Genomic DNA, 13,980 nt, shown 5'->3' with positions numbered 1-13,980 from the left:
CAAGAAGAGAATTTCTCCAATACAGGAGCCAACCAGTGTTTTTCAGTCTGGAGCAGAGAAGTCTTGGATGAACACTTGCAACAGTGGCCATGGCTTTCAATCTATTCTGACTTTCTGTCTGTCTGTCTGTCTGTCAAAAAAGCAAAGAATCTGTGATATTGAACTCACATTGAAACCGTCTCAATTTATGACTACCTCAATCAGTAACCATTATTTCACTGCATGTCACAGATGGGCAACTGTCAGCCTGTCAGTGGTGGGTGGAAACGTCCCTTGATTAATCCCCGCACCACAACTCCTACCCCCCCCTCAAAAAAAATTAAAACAACTCCTAAAATTCTTCAAAAAACAACACTGATAAACACACAATATACTTTTCACACAGAGGGAAATTGAGAAAAAAAAAAATTTGAAAAAAAAAATGGAGAAAAAAAAGAACGAAAGACTATCAGCGAATATGTGAATCCGCGGGTGCCTAAATATGAATACGCAGGGTTTGGCTGTTGTTTTAAGTTGTAGTATAATCAATGACCACTAGATGGCAGAGTTGTCTTAATTATGCTTAAGCACTAGATAGACCAGCCCAACGTCGGAGTCGGGGAGCGTCGGCTTGCACTTCTGATTGATGTAGCGAACACCGTCGTAACATCGGATCCCGTCGGGGAGCATCTGGTGGGCGTATCAGCATGTTGAATCTGCCGCAAGTCATGACATTTGGTCACTCTGATTGGCTGTTAGCTAGCGAATCAGCGCACAGGGCAAGAGCAGGAAGTGACGAATGCGGATAAACAGTAGACGATGGAAAGCCGTGAGAATTTCAATCATTTTGCACATTGTCACCCTCCGCATTTTGCGTGGGAGTTCATAGCAAAAAATATAGTGGAATGCATCGTTTACATTTTTAAATTCCGCCCCCGCCAATAGCTTTCCACTTGGCTTTTTCTAATCATGAGGAATAGTGACTACCGCCGCCGATGCTATGGAGGCGTATTACATCTCATGCATGCACAAAAGGTACTTAATGGTCAGCGTCTCTGTCTGGCGTTGCGGTGTATTTTCATAATTTTTTCCAGCGCAACATGCTGACAGTCAGCCCGACGCCACATGGGGTAGGCATCGGTCCGTCACAGATGGCCCACATCAGATTGGTCTATTCTAGGCCTGTACACTGCCCTATATCACAACATGAGTAGACCTAATAATGATTTGCGGATTTGGAATGATATGCAGTACCTCAATAATATTAACATTTTGAGTGAGCTGACTTTTGTAAAAAAAAGAAAAAAAAAAAACAACTTAAAAAATGAGTTCTTGCACTGAATGACATCAAGGCTTTGTATTCTATTATCATTTATTATCACCATGGTCGGTGTGCCTCCCCATATAACATGTTTACACTGAGGTAGTCACAATGAGGGTGGTCCCGTCCAACTGTCAATGTCTGTTTTAGGGAACATAATGCTGTATGCAAGACTGTAACTACTTTAATTGACTCGCTTGAGGCAATCTAAATCAAACAAAATGACACTAAACTCTAAAATAAGGGATAAGTGGTGTCTTCACAACAAATTCCAAGTTTTCGGTACATACTGTATATATTCTCTATGTCTATACATGTCTGTGCATTTCTAAAATGTATACCCTGTGCAGAGCCATTACCGTGTTGCTGTTTGAATGCAGAGTCAAGTCAATCATCCGCACTGATGGTAAAAAGTTGTAACTTGTATTATTCTTTTTCTTGTTTTAAGGGTACATATTGTCCTCGCCATTTCTCAATGTGTTCAAACCGAGTCAAAGAACGAGATGTGCAGCTCGGTCACGACTTTGCTCAGCCCAAACACTTTTTGGCACTGAAACAGGGAGAGTTCTTAAAGGCAAAACTGCGAGAAAAAAAAGCGACTTTCCTTTCAGTCACGGATTCAAAGAGCTGCATCAGCTGGTAGGTATCATGCATAAGGGACAGGTTGAAGCTCAGTAAACCATTTGCCAGCTAATAACCGCATGGTCATCCTTCACACCCTGGCTTCGTCACATATGAAGACATGCAGGTGTGATTTTGAATATACAAAAGACCATATTGGCACAATAACAGCCCACAACCACACTGAAGCAGTGATTATTATGTCTACAGAAGTCAACTTTGCACAGTCCCTTATTTTTCTAAGAGGTTTGCAGCAGTGAGGGGAGGAGAGGTACTATTACAAACATGAATAGAAAGAGACTTCAGTCCACCAATATATCTCTGATCACTTACTCAATACATGCCTTTATGAACAGTTGGGGGGAGTGGTCATGTGTCTCTGAAATCTTGTGTGTATAGAAAGCTATCATAAGATATGGGTAAGACAATATTAATTAACTTTTTTCATTTTTTTTTTACTTTTGTTTTCACTCGCTACATTTGACTAAATGATTTAGATGTACTTTGTACTGTTTACTTTGTCAAAATAAGCTTGTTACTTTTTTTCAAGCTACACAAATGATGACAAGAGGTCAAATTAATCGCAGTTGAGATCTTGGCTGAGTGAGATTACCAATGATTAGATTGCCCAAACATGGCCTTATTTAAGAGAATTGTTTGATGTTGTCTGCTCCAAGAATGGTGCGTGATGAATACAAATCACAGTATAATCTAAAAGAACACATAACAAGTATTGGTGTTGGTTTTTTTTAACAGTAATTATCATTAGCTAATTTCCCTATTTTTTGTCAGTTGTCCGTTCACAAAATTAGCAAAGCAATTAGAGCACATTGTTTTGAAAGCATAAAAAAGTCGAGCCAACACAAGCTACCTCAATGTGATTCTTTTTTCTTCTCAGTACAAGCATGACGCAAGTTAGTAAAACAGGGAAACTATTTTTTTGGTCAAGGTTTTTTTTTTCATGAAGCCAAGTTATCAAAATGGGTATTGTATATCATTGACAGTATAAATTCATTTCTATTTTGACTTGCGTATCTGTATTTCTGCTTAAAGTGGGAAATCAACCCAAACACATTTTTTTCAAGAATATGTTCCCAGCAGGCCACTAGTTGAAACACGGCATGCAAATTAATATTATGTTTGTGGAATATGAGTTAAGCAGCAAAATCCACCACTTGTTAGCCATCTCAGGGGGCAGCCATTGTGTCAATTCTGTCGACTAAAAATGACATCACAACTGCTCAGGGCTCAGGTAACGACCAATCACGGCTCAGCTTCGGAAAACAGGTCAGCCGTGATTGGTCGTTACCTGAGCCCTGAGCGACTGTGATGTCATTTTCAGGGGACAGAAGTGACAAAATAGCCGCCCCCAGAGATGGCTAAAAACGGGTGGATTAACTCTTATTCCACAAACGCAATACTCATCAGAATGCCTTGTTTCAACTAGTGGGCTTGAGCAGAATATATTCTTGAAAAAAATATGTATGGGTTGACTTCATCTTCAAGCACAGAGTCTGCGTACTTTTGCCACATTTCTTCGAAGGTATACTTTGCCAAGTCAAATGTTACTTTGCATTTGTTGTCACTTGCATTTTGAGACAAGGATATAAATACCAAAGCAGTTGGTCTGGTGGGGAACGAATGCTTTGCAGGCCGTGGCGATCTTCATCTGAGCACTGAGCACAGCTTTGATGATCACATCCTCTACCTGTCTCATTAACGCTGGGAGAAAAGAGATGAATAGACACTAGAGGACATACTTAATCACAGAATGGAGACGATAAAAAGGTGGGACTCACATGTTGTGTCCTTTCCCACCTCCCTCAAATAGCGCAACACTGCGCTCATACTCCACTTGTTCCCATAGTCCTCGACTTCAGGGTCATCACAACTGTAAGTGGAAGAGAAGCACTTACAATTAATGAATGAAGGTTTTCTATTAACCGCAAAATCAAAAAGGTGGTCAAAACAGTGGTCAAAAGTATTGGGACAGAACTACAGCCATAGCAACTGGAGCTGGAAATAAAAGAAAATATGGAGTATTTGTATCTATAAGAGCATCCATACCATACTCATCCAAAATCACTTTGCGCTCTTGTGACAGAAACAGAAAAGAACAAAATAGATAGCATAGAACTGTCCAAAATGTGTTGGTAAAATGAAAAATTAACAGTCTAGATTGAAGGGAGTCATTGTTGTCACCGGCCACATTGCAGTTATGGTTTTCCTCAAAAGGCTGTTATGATTGTCAAACTACATCAAAGTATAATCGCTTGTATGGATAACTAGTTTTAAAAGTATTAAGTCAAGTAAATTAGTCTGTTCAAGTATTGCTCACATTAATGTAAAACAGGGTTTGGTAACAAACTGCAGTATCTGAATATTCTTAAAAGTGAAGACAATTTGCAATCTTGGTGCAGGTTTTAGCCAGAAACATGAAGTAGACATAGACACACCCAATTTGCTTAATCAGAACATATGAAATAATGTGGCTGGCTAGGTCTGGCCCCCGGGCCTTGAGTTTGACACCTGTGATCTCGACTAACCCCTGATTGATTAAAGGAAGAGGCGCCTTCATACTTTTGACCACGTAAAAGTGAAATTCAGATGAGGGTTACCTGACGTAATTGCTGCTCTTTTTGTTCACGCTGTAGTTGGTGAGATGCATGAAGGTGTTCTTAATATTCTTTGCAGTCCTGTCATACTTGACAGTGGCAAATCTGAGTATAGATCGAAGTAGTTTATGCCACCCAAAAACAAACACAGAAACAACATTCCCCAAAAAATTCATCACTTTTCTCTTCATAATGAACTGACACTTGACACTTTGTGTAGAGATTAGTTTTCTGGAAGTGTTTCAGAGGCACAGATGCCACATGTGCAACAATGAGAATTCCTTGGCTCACATTATGCACCTGAATTCCAACACAACCCAAAGGAATGTCAAGAGATAAAAGTGGGACCAAGAATTTAAGCCCCGTTTATCGCTCACAGTTGTTAATCGAGCCAAAAAGCACTCAATGGTTTGCTGCACATAAGTAAAAATGACACAGGTTGTTCTATCAGTTTGTACTTTATCTACTGCATATTTTTACCTGTACATGATTACCAACTGTAACTACCCCTGGTGATTGCCTCTGCTCAGGAAAAAATAAATAATGGCCAAATGCACCTAATGATGCAAATACAGTAGTCCATTGTATGATTATATCTTGATACCTGTACATACTATTGAACAATAGAGACCTTGTTACAAAGTCCAAAACCCACTTCTCACTTCAAACCGGTTTTTGGTCTGGCATGTTTCGCCTGCTCTCTGCTGGTCAATGAGGGAATAACAGTCGGCGTTCCTAATACTGTATGATGGAAACAAAGACCTTAGCTTAGTCTTTAAACATTTGGATGGATAATTCTTAACCGTTGTTAAAAGAAAAAAAATGAATGTGCACATACATAAAGCTCAAAATGTATTTATTTATTTCTTTTATTGGCTTCCCCTTTTGTTGAATTGGTTCAAGAAATTATAACACGGCAAAAGTCCAAAGTACACTCACCTAGCGAGGCCTTCCTCATACACATAGATGAGGAGTGGATCATATGATGTGACCAACACGTACAAACGCACGTCAAACTTGAACTCTGTGGAACAAAATGTCAAACGAAGGCAAATGGTAAGGATTCTCTACAAACCTAATAAAATGTGCCGCTGGCAGCCCAACTGAAAAGACTAGAAGCAACTCACCATCTATCAGTAGAGGGTTATGAATATAGCGAGACACCAAAATGTTTTCATCCACTGAAATCTGATTTGGCTGTAGGGGATGAAAGTCATATGACAAAAAGAAATCAATAATATTCTAGTCTACAAAATACAGGCAGTATTTTGCTCAACGCTCTTGAAAAATACTAAAAGGTACAATCTGGAGGTAACCTACACAAAGGTAGCACCATCAACTATTGGTGTGTTCTCTCATTCATTACTTGTAAAGCCATGTTCCATTTGCACTCAGAACATGGACATTTCAACTTTAGAGTAAGAAATGCCAAGTGGAGTGGAGTGAGTCACATATTTGCCATATATTTGCGTGTCCACCTGTTTGCTCGTTAGCAGGCTACATCCTGGTAGTCAAAATGACTGCTGTAAACAGGTCATTAAAACAATAATGCTAGTGGAGGCCTAAAACCTCTGCATGGTTCCATTTACTCTAAAGCAGTGATCCTGAAGTGTGGGGTGTGTTTACCACTAGTGGTTTGAACGCTCCCTCAAGTGAAAAAAATCGCTGAAAGAAATGTTTGAACTGTGCATACTACAGTGGCTTAATTTTTTTTTTTAACCCAGTAAGGTATATTTAAGTTCAGTTGTATTTAAGGTTTTTTTTCAATAATATGTTCTATGTAGGCCCACTAGTTGAAACAAGGCATTCTGATAAATATTGTGTTTGTGGAATAAAAATTAATCCGGCCGTTTTTAGCCATCTCTGGGGGCGGCCATCGTGTCACTTCTATCGACTGAAAATGACATCACAGATGCTCAAGGCTCAGGTAACGACCAATCACGGCTCAGGCTTGAGCATCTGTGGTGTCATTTTCAATTGACCGAAGTGGCAAAATGGCCACCCCCAGAGATGGCTAAAAAGGGGTGGATATTGCTGCTTAACTCATATTCCAAAAATGCAATATTAATCAGAATGCTGTGTTTCAACTAGTGGGCCTGCTGGGAACATATTCTTGAAGAAAATGTTTGGGTTGATTTCCGCTTTAAGTACCGGTACACTAGATTTACTTTTCACCTTTTCCATTTGTTATATTTGTTGTATTTTTATTTAACTTTTATGTGCAATACATTTCAATTGAATCATTATTTAAGTACAGTTTCAGTTACTATATTTACCGTCCGTAAGTGAAAGGCATAATGTTACCATGGCATACAATAATGTTAAATCTTTCTTTGGAATAAAACCTAAACTTCTGTATTTTAATGTTGGGCATTATAGTGGAGAACCAAGTATTTTATGAGGCGGTACTTTGTGTAAAATGTTTGAGAACCACTGTCCTTAAAGTAATCAGATATCAACACGGAAGGTGGAGTGACAATGGCCAACGGAGGTCACATTGTCTTTTATGAGGTTAAAACATGTTGCAAACGCTAAACAAGTTGACTCAAAATTAACGGCCAGAGAGCGTTTAACCTCAAAGCTGGCTCCAGTTCAGAGAAAACACACACCAAAAAGTGTACTTACTGTATATCTTCCTTTTCTCCAAACATCACTCTGACATTCTTTTCATAAAAATGCCACAGAGGAAGAATAATTGTGCAAATGTTTTCAGACAGTGAGAGGCTTGTGGAGCTGCTCCAAAAAGCAAAAGACCTTGAAGTGTGTGATTTACTCCACCAAATTAATTCATGTTTCAAACACGAGTTGATAGCTCTTTCAAATAGAGTGCACGCCGTCACACATAACATCTGCTCAGCCAACTGTTAAGTATTGTACAACTCAGACAGGATTCTCTCTGACAATTACCTGCAAAATGTTAATTGCTGGTCTCACTTACACTATTCTCACACCAATGAAGAATAATGACTTACACATGTAAAATCCATTCATCCATTTTGTAAGCCACCAATCCAGTTGAAAATTGCGGGGAGCTGGAGCCTATCCCAGCTTTCTTCGTGAGAAATGCAGACTACACCCTGAACTGGTCGCCATTCAATCTCAGTGCACTTCTAGAGACAGATGACCGTTCGCACACACATTCACACGCTCCCTGAACTGAATCATGCTGCCTGCATGGAATCTTCACATATAAAATGTAAATAACGCCAAGTAACTCCAAAAAAAAGGAACATACAGTGAGTACTGTAAAAGTCATTTTTGGAGCAGATTAAAAGGAACAAGAAAACGATCACCATTTCTAAATTCAGTTCAACTGGTAGCGCCATATTTGAATGTGAAACACAAATATGAAGAGCCATCTTTCTCAAATTCCCACACGCTTTTAATGCTTTCAAAAGAGCCAAAAATGACAGACAAGATTGAATGTTTTCCCTGTCACTGCTTGGAAATAACTTGGAATTCCGAAATGTGTCTATTTTGGAGGACTTTGTTCAATTCAGTGCCATCACAGCAATAAGAATCCAAATGGAACAATTACTCACATTGCTGACTAAGTAGATGCCTCGTCCTCTTGAAGATGCAACCGGTTTAATAATCCACGGGCCCTTGTCCTTGGCATAACTACCTGAGATGCGAGCAGGAAGTCAAAGACAATACAGGATCAGAAGCATAATGAATAGAGAGATGTATTCATTTGACTGTGCTTTTACTTTTTGATTGAGGTCTGCACAATTTAGAACAAAAACCCACTGTGAAATTTTGATTACAACTGTGATAAACCTTCTCTTAAATTTACGACTCAGTGTACCTAATTTTGTGGCTGTATACTGTCACGAGATCTACTTGGACAAGATGGTACTTACTGCAGTATTCCTGGTATTCCGACGGAAGCATAAAGGTCTGTGGAACTATGTGGAAATTTTTGAAGCCATGGGTCTCCTGCATTCGTTGGATGTTTTTATAAAGCCGATCTTTGCGGGTCAGTTCATAAGATCTGCAAATGGACATGATAAATAAATGTGGCTATTGCAGGAATGTGAGAAACTACAGCAGGAGTTTGTGGTGAGGTTTAAATTATTCTGCTATCCAGTAGCATCAGTCACAAATATTACAAGTACGTTTAGAGTCACAGGACAAAGAAAATTGAAAGGGAAAGGGTTGCAACACGATAAACATTGTAAAGGTCCACATACATTTGCGTGCAAATTCAAAAGTAAAATGCATCCGGAATATGTGCAGTATAAAAACGGAGCCTCCGAGGTTCGAGTTTAACCAAATGACTCAAAAATCAAACAAGTTTTAGAGTTCAAACATCATCATGAGCAATGTCACACAAATCTCCTGAGACTTCAGCTCAGTGAGCATCGAAAGGATGAACTTTACAAGCAGGTTTTTCTTTTTCTTTGGCTTTTATATGGTTTTTGGGATGCCACCAGTGATGGCAGAAATGAAAAAGGTGAAATGAGCAACACAAAATAATGTATACAGTGGTTAACTTGAAACTTGTGACGGTTTCTTTAAAATGTTACTTCAAAAATCACCTGTACAGTTATTTAAAGCGGAAGTCAACCCAAACATATTTTTTTCAAGAATATGTTCTATGCAGGCCCACTAGTTGAACCACGACATTCTGATTAATATTACGTTTGTGGAATAAGAGTTAAGCAGCAAAATCCACCGGCTATTAGCCATCTCATTGGGCGGCCATTTTGTCACTTCTGTCCACTGAAAATGACATCACAAACGACCAAAAATTTGTTTGGGTTGACTTCCACTTTAAGTTTTGTTGGAGGTGACAGTTTGACTGTGGAATAAATCAATCACTTGCAGGGGTCCAGACCTTTTTTTTTTTAACCTGAAATTTTAGGAGCCAAAGTAGCAAATGTAGGGGGGCGCACTGTAAATCAACGTGCAAAGTAAATATTCACATTTCCACTCATTTTCACTTCACATTATTCACCTATAATGATGTGCTAGAAGCAGATGTTTGTCAGCAACAAAAAAAATACTCAAGATTCATCATTCTAAAAAAAATTACTTTAAAAAATCTGTAAACTTACAAGGTTGATGTGCGAATCGATGAAAAATTGACTTGCTCTTTCTCAAATTTTCGGGGCAAAATGCCACCATTTAGGGGCAGTCTCGAGCCCTGACTTGACATTATTTCCAATTAGAACATTTATTCATGAATTGTAAGTCAACCAGTGTCATGAAATGGATTGTATTCAAAGTTTGCATGTTCCTCTGTTTTGTGTAAAATGGTTTGTTTTTAATTGGATTTCAGTCATTAAGAAAGATAATATCAAGAATGAACCATTTAAGAATGCACCATTCAAAGCGCTGAGTTTTCTCCCACCTAGGAAAGTGGTTGACCTTTTGGAAATCTTGAAGGCCTCGCAGTAGGTAAGGCTTCAAATGGGATCCAGTCCACATGAGGTTAAAGTTGTTGCTGTTTGAGTGAACCTGAAAAGAAAAGATATAATATTTTTCCAATTAGCGGGCTCGGGTCTTGGGAGGGAGTTCATTTGCTTAGTGTGGACCTGACTACACCTGACTTTAGCACAGCAGCAACACTGAACATCGCAAAAGATGCTCATGAATGACATGAATGTCGTCATGGATACATGTGGCTTGGTAGTACATAAGAGACAGCCTCATCCAATACTGGGGAAATACAACCAGCTCTACTAAAATTATGACAAAATGATTGCTAAGTCACATACTCATTATCTTAATCTGTTTTGCTTGATTCCAGCCATTCATTAGGGTGGAGGTTGTGTTCACATGAGTGCTCGAATCGATGTCTACAGGAGACAGATGTTTGCAATAAGGCCTTATTAAAGTCTGGCTCTGGCCGTTCACTGTGGTAGACACTCGTCTGCCTTTGATGATGGGTTTCTGGGAGTCAAGAAGCATTGAAATGAAATAAAAATGAGAATTAATTGTAACTGCTTGGAAGGAGCAATAATGGGGATTGTATGGCCTTGTGAAAGCAGATTAATGCTCTTGAGGTCATTTTGGTTCTTTCCATGCATGCGTTCCCAGGCTTTGACATCGTTATTATTTGGGTGGGGGATGGGTGGGTGGGGGGTCAGCCCAGTTTGATCCTACACAAAGGAGGTTCACATAAATAGCATAAATGGTCATTTTGAAGCTAAACTTTTACATTTGCCTCATTTTGTGGAGAACATTACCTCATGGAAACCATGATTGGTCAGGATCCCCCGCACCAGGCGACTCTCTGTGCGTACAATCTTGAAGGCCATGTTGTATCGCTCTAGAAAATCAAGCCGATTGTCATTTAACACACAGTGGAACCTCCAACACAGCACCAATATTGTACAACTTGCAGTTGAACTAAAAGAAGGCCTCAATTAACAAAACTTGGAGGTAAATAGCCATCATGTATGATGTCACACGAAACATGTTACCGGTAATCTCAGAAGACTTTTCAGTTCACCGACAGTGAAACCAAGAGACCAAAGAGAAATTTGTTTTTCAGTCTTTTAATTCCTTCAGTACCTTTTACATCGCTTCCAGGTGGCATTATCACCATGTAAACACCTTCTACTTCCCTCTCCATTGGTATCTGAAATCTTGTGAGTAGTTGTACTTAATTTTAGTTTTATGATAGCGTAGTGTTATACGTGTATGATAGTCAAAATGTTAAAATGTTACTTCACATAAAAAGCACATGAACAGTAAACAAACACTTTGTAAAGATTTGATTGTGGTGAAGTGTTTAGTGGTAACATTATACTGTGCAGTATGTCATAGAAACATTGTTTTGCGATAAGAATAACAGGGAAGTCAACAAGTGTCAAATAACTGATTTTGAAGGTTCCAACTGAGAGTCCCTGTAACAGCTAATTCTAAATTCACAGACAGCATAATTTTTTCAAGTACCTCCACCAGCATAGACAGATCCATCCTTCGATACAATGGCTTCAGGGAAAAACAAGAAGATTGGGATTGTCCTGCTGAGGCCACTCCAGGCAATACAAGGATGGTCTCTAGTCATTCAAACAACAACAAAAAACATTTTGATGGGTCACAATGGAAGTCAGATTTTCTCAATATGATCAGGAGGAGGAGCTGGATGAGAGCAAAGCCCACATACTGTACTAACAAATGATCTTACATTATCTGAGTGCACCAGACACAGCTTGCTTATCAAGCTGAAAATATGATAAGACAGCATGTTGATGTGGAAGAACTCAATCAGCCATGGCTGCTCCTGATAAGGCTGGGAGGCATGTAAATAATTGCTGCCCCAAGCTTAGGTATCCAGGTTAATACATCAGATATCATCTTCACTGTTGTTTACTTTGGACAAAACCACGATTAAGACCAGTGAAATATTACGTGCTAGTGATGTAACTGAAGTGCAGGAGACAGCACATTTCAAACTGGGAAGAAACCAATTGTGAGATTAAACACATTCTCATTTGTTGTTGTGTTCATGCTGCAGAAATGTCTTCGGTTGCCACGCACTTTTAATTCAGTATGTACAGTTTTGAGTGAAAGGTGGGGTATACACCCTGGACTGGTCACCAGCAAATCACAGGGCACATATAGACAAACAACCATTCCCCTACAATCACACCTATGTACACTCTAGAGTCTTGTATGCAACGCATGCATGTTTTTGGAATGTGGGACGAAGCGCAACATGCAAACTCAACACAGGAAGGCTGGAGCCGATTCAGACTGCGAACCTCCAAACTGTGAGGCATATGACTGCTAACACTTTATCACTCGTTATGGTCAACAATTCCCCCGATGTTATCAAGTGTGCATTTTCAAATGCAAAAAACATACACAATCTAATGGAGTTAAATACGGGGGAGTGCTGACAAATATTCCCACCCGGCAGTAACGTACATTCCCGTTTACATGTTCTGAAATTGACTAATTGAGTAATTGACTAACTAATTAAATAACTAAATAAATAAATACATAACCGCCTGAATATAGGCTCCAGCATGCCCGCAACCCACGTGAGGATAAGCGGTTCAGATGATGGATGGATGAATAAACAGAATACATATGTGTACGGTCCGGTACCAAATGGCCTGTGATCTGGTACCAGGCCGCGAACCGGTGGTTGCGGACCACTGCTTAAGCAACCGATATCACAACATAAACAGGGAGGATACACATGTTGACAAACAATATAACAATACTCTTACAAAAATATACTCTTCATCCTCTAAGAAAACAGCAATACAGAATCTTACTAAGTCAGTTGTGTAACTCTTCAACGTGTCGGTCTGCACGTGTGGATTATACTGCTACCCGGCGGCCAAAGCACGCACACCAGATGAGGCACTACGTGAGACTCCATTTATTTCATTGGGGAAAAATAACTGCGGATCAGAGCGTGATCACCGAGCAAATTAAACTTGCAAGTCAGGGCACCGTAGTAGAGCTGATGATAACCGTGTTTCTGGTATAAAATGTATGTGTGCCTGTGTCAAGAGGATCAATATTTAATTCGTTGTGTGATTCAATTACATACATTTTGACAAGACGACAGGCTACAAACGACTGAGAACTCACTCATGTTCGTCCTGAGAAGAGGAAGCTGAGTCCTCCTTATCCCGAGCAACAGCTGGCATCTCCAGAGAGAGACAGCTCAAATCCTGCAGGGATCAGGTGCCTGCCATTGTAGCTCCCTCCTGAGGCAAACCAAGACAAATACAATACAGTTGATTTTTCCCCCCATCTCTGATTCCAAAAAGGACGCAACTCCAATAAGAACGAACATACTATAACAGATGGTTTGTAGCTCGACTTGTAAATAGCCATTTAACGTTAGTGGATAACGGTACGTGTCTTTACAAATAGTAAATCTAGACATCCGAACAGTTGTTAGCTACTTGAAATTGACACGCAACTAAATAAAGAAAACAAAACAATCGACAGTTGTGTGCGTTGTGAGCTAAGAAAAAAACACTGATATGTAAGAAAATACATGCAACGTGTTGTAGTGGGAGAAAAACATTAAACTTGCCTTTATTTCAGGGCGGCTGCTAAAAGCTAACTAGCATAGTTGTGCAGGGAGAGTTGATCATCGCTGCAAATCTTGTTACTACAACAACTATGTAGCGACACTGTATAGCGCATGCGCACTATCAGATTTACGTGTGTGTGTTGGGGTGTGTGTGTGTGCGTGACATAACGCAGAGTAATGAGGATTTAATACATATACATGAAAAATAATAAAACAGGTAAGAAACCACATGTTATTGCTTTGTATAGGATGATACACCTAACTCATGAGGTCATTTATATTTCGATGAGAGTAGTCGATTTCAACTAATTAATGTCTCTATGGAGTACTATCTTGTTCGTTATAGTAACTCTTTGCTAAACACAACCAATACCACACACGGTAATGAAGTTCTTAAATACGATTGGTTAATAATAAAAGTGGGCGAA

General features: G+C 39.4%; 1 protein-coding gene across 1 annotated transcript in view; it reads right to left on the bottom strand.

The window, feature by feature from the left end:
* The window catches only part of ttll5 (tubulin tyrosine ligase-like family, member 5), a 53,535-nt gene extending 39,872 nt beyond the window's left edge, over positions 1 to 13,663 (bottom strand). Inside the window, exons 1-12 of the mRNA XM_086048779.1 lie at positions 13,553 to 13,663; positions 13,099 to 13,217; positions 11,443 to 11,549; positions 10,731 to 10,813; positions 9,893 to 9,999; positions 8,400 to 8,530; positions 8,079 to 8,161; positions 5,664 to 5,733; positions 5,476 to 5,560; positions 4,540 to 4,641; positions 3,721 to 3,812; positions 3,536 to 3,643 (exon numbers count right to left, since the gene is read on the bottom strand). Coding sequence (XP_085904905.1) covers positions 3,536 to 3,643; positions 3,721 to 3,812; positions 4,540 to 4,641; positions 5,476 to 5,560; positions 5,664 to 5,733; positions 8,079 to 8,161; positions 8,400 to 8,530; positions 9,893 to 9,999; positions 10,731 to 10,813; positions 11,443 to 11,549; positions 13,099 to 13,157 — 1,027 coding nt within the window. The 5' untranslated portion in view covers positions 13,158 to 13,217; positions 13,553 to 13,663. The remainder of the gene's footprint in view (positions 1 to 3,535; positions 3,644 to 3,720; positions 3,813 to 4,539; positions 4,642 to 5,475; positions 5,561 to 5,663; positions 5,734 to 8,078; positions 8,162 to 8,399; positions 8,531 to 9,892; positions 10,000 to 10,730; positions 10,814 to 11,442; positions 11,550 to 13,098; positions 13,218 to 13,552) is intronic.
* Between the last annotated feature and the right edge of the window lie 317 nt (positions 13,664 to 13,980).

This window comes from Filicampus tigris, chromosome 13 (assembly GCF_054856515.1).
Source record: "Filicampus tigris isolate MCC_2025a chromosome 13, RoL_Ftig_1.0, whole genome shotgun sequence".
NCBI classification, from domain to species: domain Eukaryota; kingdom Metazoa; phylum Chordata; class Actinopteri; order Syngnathiformes; family Syngnathidae; genus Filicampus; species Filicampus tigris.
This window is presented reverse-complemented; position numbering and strand designations above follow the sequence as displayed.